The sequence below is a fragment of the Stigmatopora argus genome, chromosome 1 (assembly GCF_051989625.1).
Source record: "Stigmatopora argus isolate UIUO_Sarg chromosome 1, RoL_Sarg_1.0, whole genome shotgun sequence".
Lineage (NCBI taxonomy): Eukaryota > Metazoa > Chordata > Actinopteri > Syngnathiformes > Syngnathidae > Stigmatopora > Stigmatopora argus.
The window spans coordinates 9,001,865-9,021,071 of NC_135387.1; the positions used below are offsets into that span (position 1 = coordinate 9,001,865).

The 19,207-nt window shown below is 41.2% G+C and overlaps 1 protein-coding gene across 11 annotated transcripts in view; it reads right to left on the minus strand.

Annotated features, from left to right (window-relative positions):
• Window positions 1-19,207, minus strand: part of LOC144065406 (membrane-associated guanylate kinase, WW and PDZ domain-containing protein 1-like) — an 88,568-nt gene continuing 69,361 nt past the window's right edge. For 9 of the 11 annotated variants that reach the window (XM_077588316.1, XM_077588783.1, XM_077588700.1 and 6 more), the window contains 10 exons: window positions 17,535-17,790; window positions 14,821-14,912; window positions 14,100-14,295; window positions 12,862-13,164; window positions 9,599-9,802; window positions 8,666-8,753; window positions 8,536-8,590; window positions 7,622-7,762; window positions 7,395-7,533; window positions 1-3,369 (listed from right to left, as the gene is read on the minus strand). In XM_077588316.1, coding sequence (XP_077444442.1) covers window positions 2,285-3,369; window positions 7,395-7,533; window positions 7,622-7,762; window positions 8,536-8,590; window positions 8,666-8,753; window positions 9,599-9,802; window positions 12,862-13,164; window positions 14,100-14,295; window positions 14,821-14,912; window positions 17,535-17,790 — 2,559 coding nt within the window. In that variant the 3' untranslated portion in view covers window positions 1-2,284. Of the gene's footprint in view, window positions 3,370-4,542; window positions 4,635-7,394; window positions 7,534-7,621; window positions 7,763-8,535; window positions 8,591-8,665; window positions 8,754-9,598; window positions 9,803-12,861; window positions 13,165-14,099; window positions 14,296-14,820; window positions 14,913-17,534; window positions 17,791-19,207 lie in introns of all 11 variants that reach the window. The other 2 variants (XM_077589033.1, XM_077588493.1) reach the window with 2 other exon arrangements.

Consider the following 19,207-nt stretch of genomic DNA (forward strand, 5'->3'; position numbering starts at 1 on the left):
TTGTATGGAAAACTTTATTTTGATAATAAAAATAGCATTCACAGACTTCTTTTGATAGCTACATATACAGTGTAATCCATTTCAAGGAAATAAGCTGGATAAATCCACATCTACTTGTACTTAGACTAATGTTATGTATAGCTTCATGGATCAAATAAAGCTATGAACAATGTAATATTTATATATGCATAGTTTTATATAAAAAAAAATCCCATATACATGTACTGCTCTTATCAACACATACACAGTCTGGAGCACATTGCAAGAAAGAATGCTTGAAGAACACAGACTGCGTACAAGTGCTTTATAATACAAAGGCAGGCTAAGATTCAAACAGACAAACAGCTTCCGATCGACCATTTAATCTTTCATTCGAAAAGGTCTTTACACACCTGATCCAGAGTAAATCAACATAGTTCCCAAAAATCATCAGGTCCATCCAGAGATAAAAACACTATCACATTCCTCACAGCTGAGGTTTATCATAAATTTCTCTTTTGTACATGAAAAAGGCAACATTTTCATTCCTTCACAGGTTCCCAATAATCACATCGGAAAAATCTTTACAGGAGAGGGCCAAGAGGTCAACATGATAAACGGATTGTTTTTCTTTTTCTGCAGTACCAACCATGATCATGTATTAAAGAATAAAATCATGCTTTATCTGGAAAACAGAATCACATAGAATCCGGTTTTGCTAAGATGTAACCAAGGTCAAGGCAGGATGACATTAGGGGAAGTCGAGTCGATATATTAGCGAAATTGTTCTTGCCAAGGTGGTAAGATTTTGCGATGAGCTGACGTGACGCCAGACGACTACAGGAAGATCGCCCCCGCACCAAGAATAGGAAATATTCCATGTCTAATGTAGGGCACTCATTTTTAGTGTTCTTAAGAGGTCCAAGTTAACAGGTGAAGCAGACAAAGCATGAGATTGACTTATTCACTTATGCTTACTCGCCCTTCATTGCCTTTCCTCCGAAACGAAGTCAACTTAAACTTTTTGAGACCTGTCTTTGCCTCAAAGAAATATAATACAAGCACTCTTTTCAGTAGCCTATGCATTTGAGGTGAGATAAAAACAAACAGACAAGAAACACATTGTAAAGCAGCAGTCCGACTGCAGTGGGGTGAGAGTGTGGCTCAGTTTAGCAGATTGTACTGGGAGATTGTGTTATCTATCATAGCAACTGCGTTAGATCTCGGTCAAAGTGTCAACACACTGTTTTTAGTCAAAAGGGGCTGATGTATTGTCATTTGAAAAAGCAGCTGCGGTTTGCTTTAGGAATTTGTCACAACGGTAAAGTGTTGTAATGTAATTTGGTGACTGGATAACAGCTAGCGCTGACCAAATTGCATTGCGAAAACTTTGGCAATTGGATATAATTATGGGTTCTATTAATACGCTGATGATATTCCAATGTTTTAATAATGTTCACTTTCTCCATCTCTAACAAGTTGTAAGACCATAGCCACATGCAAACTGGGAATTTGTTCGTTTGTTTATACCAAAAAAAAAAAATCTGCGGTGAGCTCAACCAAGCATGGACATGGATCATTATAATGACTGTTGCCTGAAATTGTGGACGGTTTAATGTTTAGCTCCGTCACTGATTACAGCATATCGGCAGCCACGACATTTTTAGTTTGGGAACATGGGTCTTTTCCGAAGGACACATTTGTAAAAAAAGTGACACAAAATTCGCTAAGCATGCTTTTCCAACACGTATCCTTAAGATTTAACCCAACACACTCGATATGTGCCAAATAGAATAAAAACAGCAATCGGATGCTTGAAAGAAATACATTATTTATAAAATCAACACTCTCCTTTAGCTCCAGTTCTGCAAATTTGAACACCACCCAAATGTGATTTTCACAGTTATTGTAAGCCGTTGGTGAATTGTGCTCTCTTTTGTTCATTAAAATAATCAAGGGTCAAAAAGTGATATAAATAATCATAAAAAAATCACAATTGGAAGCATGTCTGGTGCTGTGTGGGAGGGAACAAACCATTTAGAATCAGCAATGCAGACAAAAAAAGCAAAATCACCGATTTCATATGCAGGCACATACAATACTTCTATAATAGTACAACAACTTATTATTCGCAACATAACAATGACAAAACAACCAGTGTGAGTGGATGGGATTGTACTCCTGCTGTTAGAGGACTTTAGACGGGACCACAACAAGTTGTCAATCAATAAGCCATTGGGGTCTTCATCAGTCCCATTCCAGTGTATGGTAGACATTTTGTATAGGGGGGAAAGTTCACACCGCTCTAGATGCTGAGGTCTTTGGGGCTTTCTTTGTACAGCCTTCTCTTGGGCTCGGGGAGCTGCTTCGGGCTTTGGCAAACTGCGTTATTGTTGTGGCCGGTCGTCTTGGATGCAGCATTTTTGTGTGCGGCATTGTTCTTCATCATGCTATAGTAGTCCTTGAGTCCAGGTCCTGCTGCATAGTTCTGCTCGTCCCGGCTGTAGCTGCTGTCAGGGGAAGAGTCCCTCTCCGCTCTGTATCGTCTCTCCGGCGTTCCGTTTGTCCCGTGGTGCTCTGAGAAAGAGTCCCGCAACAGATTGCCGTTCTTGCCGGGTCCATCGTACTTGCGGCCCCTGGAAAGAGATGAGGAGTTGCTGCCGTTGTTGTCGTAGCGCTCGGGGGTGACGGGCCCTCTGACTTGTACGCTCAACGGCGAGTCCTTGAGGAGCCGTCTTTGATACAACTTGCGTTCGGGGGTGACCGCGAGGAAGCCTCCGTCGTCGTACTCCCTCTCGGGCGTACGATCCCGTTGCGCCCGCTCGGCCCTGCGGTCCATCGACTTGGCCCGCCTACGGTCAGGGGAGGCGGTGCGCTTTCGCGTGGGCGAGCGATCGAGGGAACCGCGGCGTTGTGCGCGAAACCTCCCCTCTAAAGTCGAGCTGCTGTTTGAGAGCCCTTGACCTCTGAATTTCTGCGCCGTTGCGGCCTTCTTCCCCGAGTTGTCCTTCCTTAGAGTCTTTAGGAGCTTGGAAATACCGCTTTCAGAATCAGACTTTTTGACTTTGCGCCCTCTGGTTTTCTGGCCACTGCTACCGTTGCTCTTGTCCGGGGACGGCTGTCGGGGAGTATTGTGACTGCGATTGTTATTCCAGGTGTGGTGAAGGTGAGGGTCAAAAGCTCGGCCTTGATATTCCATCCCATCTGAGCCCACCCCGTGCCTGTTCCTGTCTCGGCCGCGCCCAGCTTCCTCCTGGCGTGATGGTTTGTGAAGGTCTGGTGGATAACTGGACTCCAATGAAGTGTGATATCGGCTGTTGGGTGGCAGCGTTCTCACTTCCGAAGTGTTTTGTGGCCCGAGTGTGGGAGGGTACCCGTCATGGGCGCCGTCTGAAGGAAAGGATGAAAAAAGATGGTTCAAAAGAATGAGAGACCTTCTGTGTGCATGTTTGGTAAGCCGCAGTGAAATGGCAGAACCACTGGGTGGTGATTTAAAGCAACTCATGCAAACGTGCTCAGTGGCCTGCAGCTTATAGACCCTCTGACAAAAATGATGGAATCGCCGGTCTCGGTGGGTGTTCACCAACGTTACTAAAATTGTATTTTAAAAAAAAGAAGAAGAAAAAGGAAAATGCACTGATGCGTGTTGTAACTTTGGCCATTTCAATTGCCTTCTATCTGGATCCAAATAAGCAGTAAATGAAATCAAGAGAATCAATTGTGGTAGTCAGTGATGGTTAATTTCTCACACCAAGCAGCAGGGGAAAAAAATCACAGTGATTAAACAAACATTCAACAATTTATTATATGTTATTTATTGCATTACCTTTGGCTTTTAGAATTTTAGAAATTTCCCCTACAAGCTTGATTTGATTTGGTTATCATTAGTGATTACCACAATTTTTATTTTTGGGCATTTTTGTGTCATAGCCAATGGGAAAGCAACTTTACTCGGACAATTAAAAAAAAAACCAAAAAACTTTAGTTTTGTGTCATGTCAGTGATATGCTCCCCCACCTTTACAATAGCCAAACAACTGAACGAACAATTTTTTGGCCGGGGCTAATCTTTTTCACAAAAATACATGGAGGGTCGCACTGAAGTTATGCCTCGCTTCAAAACATTTTGCCTCTGGGGCTGCGGGTGAAACACAAGGTGACTTCGGCAACAAGAGCAGGTGAACATCGGCAAGTGTGGGGCTGGGTTATCAATGACACCGCAGGCACCTGAGAAAGCATTCAAAAGAATATAGTGATGTGTATCACTGGGGTCAACAAACTAAAAGAAAAAAGGGGGTTTAGAAAGATTATCCAGGTTTGCTATGGCAGCAGCACATGATGAGTGGTGGCGTTAAGTTAGTCCTGGTCCTTTCCACATGCGCGTATTTAGATGTGGAAAGTAGGATTCAGGCACAAAAGGGCAGAAAGCACTGTGTCAAAACATCAATGCAAGTACACACAAAAAGGATGCAGGTCGGGATGAGCTGAAGGAAAGAGGTGGGAAGAATTCAAAAGAGATGACATGTTTGGGGGAGTGTGTCGTGACAGACTTCTGGCTACAAACCGTGGTCTGATTTTGGCCCATTAGGTAGAAACAGGGCTCTCCCATCTTGTCATTCCTCATTGTACCAACAGCGAGATGTGGAGCCATCATCGCTGGAGAAGAGGAAGAGCCCAGGTACAAGAGAAAGGTCAGAGAGAGAGAGGAAGAGGAGAGTAGAAAACAAATAAAACAGACGAGGCAGATTCACATTTGAGAATAAGCAATATAACTCAACTTTACACAGTATCAAAGGAGGCAAAAAAATGCACGCAAACATTAAGCCAGAGAAACAATCCATCAATAGAAGCTAAAGCTCTAAGACATGATTAATACAGCTATATATTGTGAACTCACCAGATCATAAATGGTATCAATCATTCAACACATCTTTCTGGCAAACATTTTTTCATTATGGCGAATTTATAGACAGTTGAGTGATGTCACATGGATTTAAGATTTAGTTGTTATAAATGTCTATTTTGACAGTTACAGGAAAACAAGAATGAGTAGACACCAGTAGCAGAAATTATTCCCGAAATTGTAAGCATAAATAATAATTCCAGACAAGCCTTGAGGTGTCAATTGAAAGCAGCACACAAAACACCAAGTATAAAGTACCATCACGTGAAAGAAAGTTAGACAAAGTATTGAAGTATACACAAATCCTGCAATGGAAAAAATAATGTTAAACTAAAGATATCGTGATCACATATTTTTGCACCCAAGTCCAAGTTCCCTGATTTTAAGGATCTGTTTAATTTTTTTTCCTCCTCCATGTAACCAGGTATGATAACTGCGAATATTTCTGTTTAAATGGCTGTTTGCCAAGAGGAAAGTTTAAAAAAAAAATTAAAAACACTATTAAGCTGTTTAATTGATATGATCACTAGTATTGATTAAACCTGAGAGAAACCAGGCCCGCCCCCAAGAGCACGACTGCCCTCTAGTGTGTAATCATGGACTGATCACGACATTTTCTACCATCAAATCAAAATTGTCATCACTCCAGTTTGCTGGGGTCTATCGGTGCCACGTAAAAACTGGGTAGAGTTTGAAATCCGCACTTTCGTGTAATGTTGACGGCAGCGATTTATGAGAAAGACTATATTTTTGAATGCGCTTTTAAGAAGCCCAGTGATCATGCCAACATAATCGTAGGACTCCGAGTAAAGAATTCTTTTAGCACTGTAACACTGTTTTCTATCGCAATAATGTTGTAAATGTGCCAGTCAACAAACTTGTAGCTGTAGAAAGTGCTGCCCAGGGCAAGTGAAACATCAGCAGCCCACTAGCTAGTCAAGAGGGGCTTTTGAAAGCCTGTCTATTACTGACTTTTGCATTTCATTCATTTTCTCTATGTGATCATTTTAGTTGGCTTCGAATTGATAGCTGGTTGCCGACTATCAGGTGCAGCCCAGTCAAGCGTAGACTCCACAGGCACAGTTACAGATAGGACTCAGGAGCAAGCTTCAAAAGGGTCTTGAAGCAGTGGCGCTCTGCCCGACATTCCAGATAAACCCACCAGTTGAATTGAATGGAGCCAGTTGAGCTTAGGCGCACATACACTGTAGTCCAGCCAATCGCAGGCCATGAGAAAACGGACAATCATTCACACACCCGCTCATACCTAGGGGCAATTTAGATTGTCAAACCAGCCTACCATGCATGTTTTTGGAATGTGGGAGGAAACTGGAGTATCCAGAGAAAACACACACAATCCCGTGGAGAACATGCAAACTCCACACAGGTGGACCAACCTGGATTTGTACCCAGGACCCCAGAACTGTGAGGCCAACACGCTAACCACTCAGGCCACCCACTTGTCACTCTAACATGATAATATATTTCAATCTTACGTTAGAAATATCCTGCGTGTTTACTTCCAGTTCAGCTGATTTCCAGCTATGTTGTGTATTGTAAAACATGTATAGCTTTGTTTCTTTCGACTTTGGATTATTTTGTTAAGTTGTAGCCCTTAGTTTAGAATAAAAATCATTTTTAATCATTTTTTTCCTTCATTTCCCGAACCGCTTATCCTCACAAGGGTAGCTGAGGGTGCTGGAGCATATCCCAGCTAACGATGATCACCAGGCAGGGGACAACCTGATTCGGTGGCCAGCCAATCGTAGGTCACCAAGAGACAACCATTCATGCATATTCATACCTTGGGACAATTTAGACTGTTCAACCGGCCTAAAATGCCCGTTTTTGGAAACTGGAGTACCCAGAGAAAACCCACACAACACCAGGGAGAGCATGCAAAGTCCACACAGTGAGGACCCACCTGGGATCAAACCCTCAACCCCAGAACTATGAGGCCTACGTGCCACTCGTTCACTGAGCCGCCAGAATAAAAAATCAATACATTTTAAAATGACGTCAGTGTACACCACACGTGTACAGCACATGAAGTAGCTATAGTTTATGTACTTCTGTGGTCCGTCTTACTTCGTCTGAGACTCAGGCAATGCCCATTCAACTTCCTGGGTTTATTTAAGATTTCTCCAGTTGCCTTGTATACGACACCAGGTACGTCTTATGTGACAGACACTAAGATTCTCATGTCTTTTTGACTACAGTAGTATTGATATTTAAAAATTTAAATCAGCGGCCATCTTGCCTACTTGCAGGAAATATTGCTTATTATTTATCTTTTTCTGGAAAGATTAAATTTGATATCTTTTCACTTAAGCACGATTTCTGCTGGGATGAGCATGATGATGAAGGTATTATCTAGCCATTTAAATCACTTGGTTAAATAACCTGAATAGAAAAGTTTCAGTTGGAGATTGTGACCTTGGATCAATGTTCTCTCACTGGCATTCATAGAGTATCACAAATACCTAAGAAGAGCTGAGCAAATGTAAACCTACCATACTCAGGTACAGATCCATCCCCACGTTTCAGGACAAGACGTGCCCACCGCCCTCCATTTTTGATCAGCTCAATGGCACGCGAATGCTTCATGTTTTTTGTGCTCTCGCCATTAATTTCCAAGATTTCGTCTCCCACCTAGAACACATCATTATGCTCATTGTGAGCAGTGAAACGTAAATGGTATGAAAAGTAATAGTAGTCCGATTTTTAAAATATTTCATACCCGCATCTTGCCATTCCTGATAGCCGCTCCGTCCTCTGCAAGTCTCAACACGTAAAGGTCCATATTGTACTCCCGCCCTCCTCTCAAGCTAAAACCAAAACCTTTGCTGTCACGTTCGAGGTCCACTGAGTAGAACTCGTCCTGCGAGCGAAAGGGATCGGTTAGAGCAGCATGTAAAATAGTCCGTGAAACGCTGTGGCCAGGCTTAATCAATCTTAATCATCCTGACTTGTCGCTGGAGCTTATACAGTGGGACCGTATTGTAACTAGAGATATATTTCACATTGAATTAGCATAATTTGTTTCACAATTTTGAACACTACCCCTTAGACCCTTTACAAATGATAAAACGATATCAATTTTGTATAAAACATGTATGCATGCATACAAAAAGAGAAAAACATCAGAAAATATCATTAAAATGAAAAAGAAATGCAAAGGCATTTTCCAACGGGGTGGAATAGCGAGAGGCAGCTCAGTAAACACGCGAATGTAAACGTACTATTTAATCATTTTAAATTATGTTATGCACACTCAGAAACTCCTGGAGAAGGGAGGGTAAAAGGCACACGAATCAGGAACTCACCGCCAGCTGGATTTGATCAGCTTTGTTCGAGCGAATGAGAGGCCAGTGAGGTGTTGTAAGATGGCCAATAGGAAAGCAACTTTACCACGACAATTAAAAAAAAAACAGATAGAGGGAGTTTGGTTTCGTAACTTGGATTGTTTTTGTCTCTCAGGACAAAAATGTTCCCAAAAATATTCGGAACCTGAATATTTCACATGTAGAAGCAAGAGGTCCCACTGTATTTATTTTGTAAAATGCATGGAATGCAAAATGCTTATTCAATTATCATTGTGCCAGAAGGAGATTTTATGATTTTTTAAAAAATATTATTATTATTCAATCTTACCTGTGAAGTTTGTGTTGGTGGAGGAGGAGGAACTCCTTTCGATTTGGAATTATTCCTTCAAAAATGAGAGCACAATGTTCTGTATTTAGAAGAAAACAATCGCAACTATAAATATTACATGTGCATCTACCGAGACTCCTTGGACTGCTGAGAAGTGTGTGTGGTGGTGATAGTAGCTATCTTCTCAGCATTGGTCAGCAGAGAAGCATTGGAAGACTCTGGAAAAAAATACATACATTTAAATCTAATAATAAATACGTATGTACTCCACAGACTCTATATGAATATTTCTGGGGAATGCTTTAAAAAAAGAACGATCTCAAATGTGATGTTAACGTGCTCATGCTACAAATTTTGATGCAGATTACTTGTTGTAGACATGGAGAAGAGATTAAGAAATAGTTTTCTTCTCATAGGTTTCTCTGTGGAAATTTAAGGAGAGCAAAGGATAAACAAAATAATGTTGAGGTAATTGGATTGGAAATGCTAGTGGAAGACGCAGGCGAAGATATTACTCAATTAAAAGAAAAAAATGAATTTCTCCAACAATTTGGGGGCAAGTGTGAAAAAGCCAGGCTTTGGTTGATTCATGTGAACAGAGTGAATATAAGTGTCCATTCTGCGTTATGGTTTAAACACCCGGAAAGACTACCCCAAGTTTTGGTTTCAGCAGTGACCCAGATACAACGAAAAGCAAAGTTAAAAAGGAATTTGATAGGAGATACAGCATGACTCCTTCTTGTGACTGGCTTCAAGTTTCCCCCAGATCATTCTCAGACTCAAAAATTGCTATGCTGAATAGATTAAATGTTGCGATAATTTTTGTTGCCATTTCAAAAAGGTTTATAGAAGTGGAAAAGTTAGTCCTGCTGCTGCCATCTTGCAGCAAATCAGACCCGTAATGATATAAAAACCCAGGCTCAAACTGAAATGAAATGTGCTTTTGCCAGTATAGAGCACCAGGTTTGGCCTTTCCACCCCCACGAACCATGAATAAGTTACTATACTGTATGTGCTGGTTTATGATGACACAGGCAAGTGAGGTTGCGAATGTCCATCTTACCATCACCGGGGATGATCCTGAGCGAGACCGTGTTTCCGGCTTCCTTGATCAGGTTGACGATGTCCGAGTGGGACTTGTTGGTGATGGAGCAGCTATTCACAGCCAGGATGCGATCGCCGACTTTCAGCTTACCGCAGCGATCTGCCGGGCTGCCCTCGATGATACGTCCTATTTTGTGGGGCATGGCCACACATGCATTTCCAGCTTTTATGTTGAAATGTTTTATTGGGTATGATGAATTGGTTGATTGGATTTATTGATTTAGGGGAAAATGGGACAGAAGCAGACAGGAAAAATGTATTAATCATTCCTAATCATCTTACCCCAATTTAGTCACAGAAAGCAAATAGTCAGCATATTAAAATCCCTTTACATGCAGATTACAGAATTCAGCAGGGACAAACATTGAGGCATTTCTTGTGATGAGCAAATCAATGCACTGTCAAGTAAATGGCACTGGTCAAGCCACCAAATGGTTTGGCAATGATCAACCAGTATTTCATAGGTGTCAAACAAGGCTGAGAGGCCACATTTTCATTTTGTGTGGCCTGCAAAATTATATGATATGACTCCACATTACGTTTATGATTTAAAAAGATTTTCTGTAGTTTTCAGGGAATATTTAGATTTTTTTTCCACTTTTGAATTTAAAAAAAACATCATTCTATGAATCTAATTAAACAATAAGTTTTCTTTTTTCCTTTTACTAAAGATAATAAATCTAATATTGCTGTTTTGCATTTTATATCTTAAAAAATGAATTTTTTTTTTCAATTAAAATGATAGAAAAAAAAGAAAAATACAAGTATTTACAGTTGAGAAGCAAATAAAGAGGATTTTAATAATCTCTAGGTCAACAAACCCCTTAATGAATTGACTATCAAAATAGTTTTGATTACTAATCATGGCAACCCTAGTTGGTGACACAATTGCCTTATGGTGGTAACAATAACTTCAAAGTGGTCCCAGACAAACAAGAGTTCGACACCCCCACGTGATGGACATAAACAATCCCTCTCAATCCAAGTATAAATGGTGACGCGCTTTATTGTGGTGAACCAAAGGTCAAAGTGACTAAAGTAGCTTTAGCACTATTGAGAAAAGATGAAAATGTAAAAAAGAGTTAACAGAGTATTTTTCAAAAGCTTAGAAATGAAACCAGTCCTAAGGTCAGAGTAAACAGAAGAAGACAAATGCTTTAAAACTAAGTGACAGCGATCAATTTGATACAGAAACAGCAAATCGACCCAGGATATCGTCAGTCATTCCAACACACTGCTTGAGTTCTTCCCCTCTCCTCACAAGTCTCCAGACAACTATTATTTTTTTACTACATCTATATGTATTACATCCTTCCACTCTGCAACTCCCATTCTTCTGTTATAATTGAAAAATACATCTTGTTTCCGTACCGTCCAAATAACGAGATACACGCCCTTAAGGGAGGTGTAACAGGTACACAGGATTTAAAATCCCCTACGCTAAGCAAAAAACAGAACTCTGATCTCAAGGTGAGTAAAGGAGTGAGTGATGGCCCTATATAGACTACACAAACAGTTGCATGATATACAAGCAAGTGAATTTACCTATACTTTGATTTCAAGAACTCTTTATTCATTCAATTATTCATCCATTCATTCAACTTCGATACAACACATCCGTGTAAGGGTTACAGGGGCTGCTGGAGCCTATTCCAGATGATTTCAGGCAAAAGGCAGTTTACGCCCTAGACTGGTCACAAGTCAGCCGTAGGGCAGACAGAGAGTCAGAGGACCATTCAAACTCACAATCATAGCGGGAATCTAGCCCGCACCCGCCGGCACCGAAGTCAGGCGAGTGAACCCTACACCATCAGGCGGCTCTCCTGACTCGTATTTTTCAAAATACATATTTCACTTTTGATCCCCAAGTTGAAATCTATGGGGGATGTGTGAAGCGGGATTCACAGCAGATCAAGGTCCATTCACTTCTTACTCGCCCAAAGTATCAAAGAACGGGAAAAACAAGCAAATCCAGATGCTTTAAAGTTGGGGTCTTCACACTTCACTACTTTTCAAGGAGCCATCTTACCATGATCTACCTTTTTTTTTCCAGGCCACCAAAAAAGCTCAGCTGTTATGTATGTTCCTATTCTAAAGAACTAACCAAATCAAAATAATCTATTCTACTCATATATTTATTAAGAAAAATATTGAGGACTCTCACAACTTATGTTGATGTATATGTGTGTGTTGCATAACCACCAATGTACGATTCAATTTTATTTGTATAGCGTTACATTTGTATGTGCATTCTTGCGCGTTAGCACTAGCACCGTGAGAGACAGCTGTGCTGCTGTTCTGAAAATTCACAAATTTGCAATGGTGGTCGTGTGTGTGTGTGTGTGTTTGGGGTGTTTATTTCAATTGGCACTGAGTTCGGTTGGAATGCAGATGAGACGCATATCAACAATCGGGGCCGAATTGAAGCATGGTTGCGGCAAGCATCTTAACAAGCAGCTGTGATAGGTTGTCTATGTTAGGTGAGGCTGTCGGCACCCCACTTAATAGCCTGATAGCTAAGCACCTTTGATTATTGCGATTATACTGCTTACTGACACAATTGAATGTAACTGCGAGGTCGGGTTTAGGGACGATGCTTGCGATAAAGCCATCGGAATGAAAGCTGCTGACAGTGATATCTAAATCCCTAAATTCACAATAGCAGGTTTGTGACCTTGGTATTAAGTGCATCCCAGCCACCTCATGGTGTTCACAAAAGAATGCAAGCTGGTGAGGAAAATGACTCATTAGTGCAGAAGGGGTTTTGCTGAATTAAGCAAGTGTGCCTCTGGAAAAAAAATAGCTTTGAGACCCAAATATTTTAGCTTTGAAGTAACTGGGGCACAATAATGATTAATCACTGAGAAAAGTAGGGATTTTCGGAAAGATGCCAAATTTGTTTCGACAAATCAAAGTCAAATTGAATTGGAAAGTTTAATCAGCGCTATCCCATATATGCGTATTGTAGAAGTGTCAAACTCACGGACCACATTGTCGTTATTTCCAAGGGGGATTATTTCTTCCAACTAGGGCTGCTACTATTAAATTGATGACTAATCAATACACCAGACTTTGCAAATAGCAAATGTCCGATTTTTCAGATACAATTTCATGAAATGCAACAAAATCCAATGCCGTTTAAATCACTTCATCAAGATGAGTGAATTTAAGAAGAATTTAAGACCCAGCGTAGACACCGTAACTAGCCTCCCGTTCACTCACCAAAGGTGGTTCCAGCATCAGGCCTGGAAACTGACGACACGATGACAAAACCGAAGCCTTCGTTTTCTCCACGTTGGATCTCCACGTCGTACGGCTGCAGAGAGGCGGGAACCACAGCACTCCCGCTGCCGCCCCCTCCGCCACTGCCAATGCCGCTGGTAGACCCGCTCCCCGAGCTGACCGTGTTGAGAGAGTTCTGACTTCCTTGGGGGGTCCGCTTGCCTTCCGTCAGGCTGGGTGCCTGGGTGCTGCTGTGGTGGGAGGAGGCGGGCGATGGCGGAATGTCACCTTCCCCTTTTGATACTGGTGATGACCACAGTAAAGTCATTTTAAGGTTGGAGGACTTTCAAATCCCACACAATTTTAAATAATCCACATACAAAATAAAATTTCTCAGGGTAGTTTGATTTCCCCCTACATCCCCAAAACATGCATGGCAGGCTGGTTGAACACCTGCAATTTCCATAGGTATGAGTGTGTGTGCATGTTTGGTTGTTTTTTTCCAGCGGCTGGAGTTCTTTTGTCAATCCAGCCGGAATAACGGCGAGCACCAAACTAGTGTGCTCGCCGTCATACTGGGTGTATTGACAAAAGAACTACATATCCCAGCATGAATCGCACATGGGGGGAAAATGAAGTCGCAGGCTGCTTACCGTAGTTGCGAGACCTGTAGAGGATGGTGTACCCTATCGACTGATTTATTTTATTTTATCGTGATAACAATTTTAGTATTGGTCCATATATAAAGCACACTGTATTATAAGGTGCCCTGTCTATTTTGGAGAAAATTTAAGACTTTTAAGTGCCTTATAGTCGTGAAAATAGAGTAGGTGAAATCTGCTACATAGTGTGTATGCGTAAATAAAACTGAGCACTGCAATGCAGTTTGTGCAACCGAGCAAAAGTTGGCAGAATGTTTCAAACCAATCTGTTAATGAACCAGATTTCCACCCACAGTGCTGCTTTTCTTTTTTTAAATTTCACTGGAGCTGTGAATAGCCGGAAGGGCCATAGTAATTCAGTATTAGCAAGCCAAGGAGAACTAAAATGCCTGACTGATGGGTCATATTTTGCAAAACTCAAATTGAGGTACCACAATTATAGGGAATTCCAATGTGTCCTTTTCCAAAGTGCTTTTTCTTGGTGAGCCCTTTTAATGGATGTCAACAACTCGCAGATTGTTGCTATTTGAGGCAGGGCTCGGTTGAGAAGATTTCTCTGTACTTGTAAATGCCCACCTGGGAATCCAGGGGACTTCCTTCTGACCGTGAGGTTGACATGACCCTGCTTGGCTGCCTGCTGCATGAGCTGCACCACCAACTGGTGAGACTTTCCCACCACTGCCGTGCCGTCCACGCAGATTAGCTCATCGCCCGACCGCAGCCGACCATCCTCATCTGCCGCGCCATACTTCACAATGTGACCTATGTAAATCTACAACAACACAGATGCATCGAAATGTACTGCTTTAGCTTACGATAATTCAAATGAATGTTGCGCTGATGCCATTCAAACCGATTCACACGCTGTCACCGCACCAATACCATGCTTTTGGGAAAAAAGGGACATTTACTAATGATAATATACATCAAGGAAAGGTGAAAAGTACTTCTTTTTTATGGTATAATGTGTAGTAGTGGCCATGTTTGGTGGGACGACCAGCATTTGGAAAATAGATTTCAATTTGCACAGCATCGGCAAGTTAATTCCTTGTACTCACCGATATTGTTGATGTCATTTACTAGTACTCGATACTAGTATCTGTATCGGTGCAACACTACTTCAAATACACAGCAGTACATGAACGGCATTGTAGTGCCGTATCGGTACTGATATTAGTGTCTGTATTGGTATCACACTACTTTAAATACACAGTACACACAGTCAGCTTCATCATCATACAAAATAGATTGATTACTGCATTATATTGATAAAACATACATAAGGAACAATACTTACAGGCTCCCCTGGTTCATTTCCCCCGAGGATACGGAAACCAAAGCCTGTATCTTTTCGCCAAAGGAAAATATCCTGCTCCTGGTAATCTGGCACTGAAATACAATGAAAAGCCAAATGTGAAACTGTAGCGAAAGCACTCATTTTTTATACCTGCAAAAAAAACAAAAAACAATCCAAGGTCATCTTAATCCACAGTAGATTCTATTCACTTTTGCTAGGAAAATTCGAGCATTAAGGAGGTTATGAACAGGTCCGTATGAACTATAAACACGCAGACAGAATTGGGCCTCTTTGAGAATCTTTGTCTTTTTCTAGTGTGTTTTTTTTCCATCCTACACATATGAGTGGAGATCTCCTCTAGGGGTTATCAAATACATACACTAATCAGGCCTATCTTAAAGCAGGCCTTTCTGGGCCCAGTTAATATTTAATCAGCAGCAGTCCTAGATTCCACGGGCTGCCATTATTATTAACGACCCCTGCACCACACAACAGAGAGTTCACGTCTATTGGCAACAAGATAACACAGCAGATGTTTGATGAATGAGGGGCTAAGCGAATAATGCAATCACATCAAATGGATGTGCTAATCATCGACTCCAAATGAGTGAAAATGTGAAAAGGGGACACTCTTTCTGTGGCCTTTTAATCCTACAATTCTCTTGAAGTTTTTATATATACACAGTATGGCAGCTAAAAGGAGTTGAAGCAATTGTCGGAAATCTAGAATTTTCACCAGATTCACGTAGTCAAAACATCCATCTCGCTAGGTCATAAGCATTGTAATGTTTATTTCACATCATAGCAAAAGATAATGCTGCACAAAATGGGAGCCCCCCGAAATGAATGGAATTGAAAGAATTGATCTGTTTATGTAGTTTGCCAAAAATGCAATAAGAATCAAAATGCTGTTTAGAGATTGCCCGCAGGGAGGGCTCAAAAAGTCCCTCGGTTTTGTCTTCACGGTGAGGAATCTAACCAAAATGTCTATTACTGTTATTGGTGGATGAATCAGAAAGAAATGGTACATATAGTATAGTGATGCATACGCTTTACTTCTCAGAACCAGATTTAATTTTATATATTTGTCTCAGGGCTGAATAATTAATTGCAGATTGATTAATTGAAGACGGCGGTATTGCGTCGTAATACATTTGAATTTGCTTTCTAGTAGAGGCACAAAATGAAATTAAAAAAAATGTCGTTGCACTTTAGAAAGTTGAACCAAGAAGAAAAACGTGGCAGTATCCATTTTTGAACACCTGGTAGCAGGCTTTAAAGGTTACTCTTTTCGTTCTTCTTGTTCTTGTTGTGGACACTATCTAAAACATGTTATCAATTATTTGTAGATGTCTTGGAATTAATTAAGTTTGATAGGGCTGCTACCTCCAAGCCTGATTGTGTTTTGAGGCTGATGAATTAATTGTTGACTTGTAGGATGTAATTTTGCACGGATCACAAAACGTTTGATTGCATGTGTTCTGTCGGTAGTATAATACTTTAAGAAAGCTGGATGGTCATAATTTGATGAACTTTTTCGAGAATTGATCACTGTCTTCCAAAGTACTCCTTGCTGCGAAGTGAATTGCGTCAACTTTACTTGGCAAACACAGCGGTTGTAACTAAAAAATCCAATCAATCGGGGTCACTCATTTTCAGAGCACTACTGTAATAAAATTTGAATCTAACCGTTAACAGCCGCACCTAAACAAGAAACATTAACCGGTATTAAAATTCAGTCGACACAAAAGACTTTCTAAACAAGAGCAATTGTTTTGTTGTAATTTATCCTACAGTATTTGCAAAAAGCTCATTATTAGATTCCATTATCTTCCACAAATTTACTTAATCCATTTGCTGCCATTGACGATCAGGTACTCGGCCGTTTGGTCACCGGACTTTTGGTCGCCGAACGTTTGGTCGCCGGACTTTTGGTCGCCGAACGTTTGGTCGCCCGGAAGGTTATTGATAATTACCATTTAAAATTGTTGCTCAAATTCCCTAAATACAAGCTGTGAATTATCATTTAGTCATACTTAATGCCCTATTAATTATTAGGCTAAAGAAAAGCTCCAAATTTCCCATACTTTTATTGTGTTTTGTTGGAGAACTTGTTAAGACCCTGACTGACGTCCCTTCCTAAGGGGACAACTCATGTACATACAAACTCTTATACACTCAGACGTCCGCTCAGTGAAACTGCTCAGGGCCATTGTTGGCTTTGATTGATGCGTAGACCGTGTTGTTTTACCTTGTTTGGTCGCCGGACTTTTGGTCGCCCGTTGTTTGGGTCCGGGCGACCAAAAGACCGTGACCAAAAGACCGGCGACCAAAAGACGGCGACCAAAAGACGGCGACCAAAAGTCCGGCGACCAAACGTCCGATCACGGACGATCATTAGACATCTAATCCAAATCCTAGTTCAAATGAATGGGAAATCCTCATCTTTCAATGGCAGTGAATGCGTGAATATTCTTGACAGAGAATTTCTGAAATGTGTAATAGTGCATATACCGCACAAGCACCCAAACGCAAAGCCTACACCGATTCCAATGCAAGTGGTTGTGTTTCAAGGACCCACTCATCACCACTTATGTAACTCTGCCGCGTTTCATCCTGCAATAATTTGTCAAGACCGCTTCAAACACAAATCACCCATAGAGCTTTAATACAGCACTTAAATATCATAAATATTAACACTCAGCGCTACTCACATCTGCTCTCGTACATGCTCCTTGATTGCGCCCAGATTTTAAAGGGGTCTGGCTTCTTCTGGAGGGTGAGGGTTCCATCTGCAGGGTCGTGGGGGGGCAAGCCTGGCAACGGATGGGTGGGGGCGGCGGGAGTGGGTATTACGGCTTCGCTAGGCATAGTCGAGGGCGCGTGGCTAGGAGAGTCCGTGTGGGTGCTGCGATGGCTGCAAACGCTGTGTTGGGAGCTGCTCTGGCTGTCCTTCCTTTCTAACTGGTGCTGAATGCATAATAAAAGGGTGAGAGGATGAGGGAGACGTGTGGGTATAAAAGAGTAGAAGATGGGGGCAGAGGGCAAAGTGATAAGTGCGTCATTTTCAGAGTTAAGATTCAGCAGTGGAAAAACATTCAAGGATTTTTCTTTTGTGGCATCAGCAGTACGCATCTTTCGCTCAGATTTTTTGCAATTGAGAAGACTTGGTTGCCATGGTTGCAAGACAAAAACAGTTGAATGTATGCATTTTGGGACTGAAAAATCAAGGCTCATCTGAATTTTAAATGCTTAAGTGAAAGAAATTGAATTGAAAGAAATGTGCCATTTTTAAAGCTGGTACTTGAAATAATGAAAAAGTATCTATTTTACATTTTTACTATATTACTCTATATTTATTATTCTTCGGTTGCCATTGAAGGCAATGGATGCCCAATCCATTTTGATAATTGTTGGGGGGGGGGGGGGTGTTTCCTATCCCACACACTGAATTGGTTTCCAGCCAATCACAGGGCACACTGAGACGAACAACCCAGAAATTTGACCGGTATATTCTAGGGATGTATACGCATTTATCAGATTCGGATTTTTACTTTCTTTGTCTCAGCGCTGATGGATTAATTGCAGATTGATTCATTGTGCAATTTCAATGTCTACGTTTACTACTGATAAACTAATTTAGATTTGCAGCAGAAGCCTATCAAGAACCTAGGATTTTTTTTCCCCAACTATCACAGCACTTACTCTGACTAGATTTACCTGGGCTGGCAGTAAATGAGGGATTGGCTTGACCGTCTCATTATCCTACATTATTTCTTTACATTCTGATTCAGCAAAAGGCCAACATTTCTCTAGAGAGGAATAAATACCGATTTTTTTAAACGTATTCTTAAATGTCATCCACTTTCTTAGAATTACCTAACTCAATTATTCGCAATTAATTAAACAACGAACCTATTGTCATATTCTCCGGTAGCTAGAGACGAGGGCTCAACCGTGTAGCTAGTTGATAAAATGAGGCAAGGGACTTTCTTTTGTTTTTAGCTTGACTTCATGCTTGATGGGTTGAGACAGCACAACCGCTGTTGTGTATGGGAATTTACGCTCAGCATCTTTTTGATTCCAAACAGCAACGGTTTTGTGGCGACACAATGGCGCACATGGCGTGACATTTTTCTGGCATATTAAAGAGCGGAGGAGTGGTTTTGTGGCCTTTCCTCTACGGAAAACTAATACAAAGGGACAGTCAGGCAAGAGCAGCGGTGCCCTGTCGTCATTGGCCAACGTGCCACGTGAGCACGCTTGATAACCCTTTGAAAAAATAATCCTAATCCAAATGTCCCAAGGGTAGGTGCTTTTAATTCTAATCTTTTTCTCCCATTAAATTGTGCGGATTGAACCGAGGGCAGACCGTTTACTTATGTCC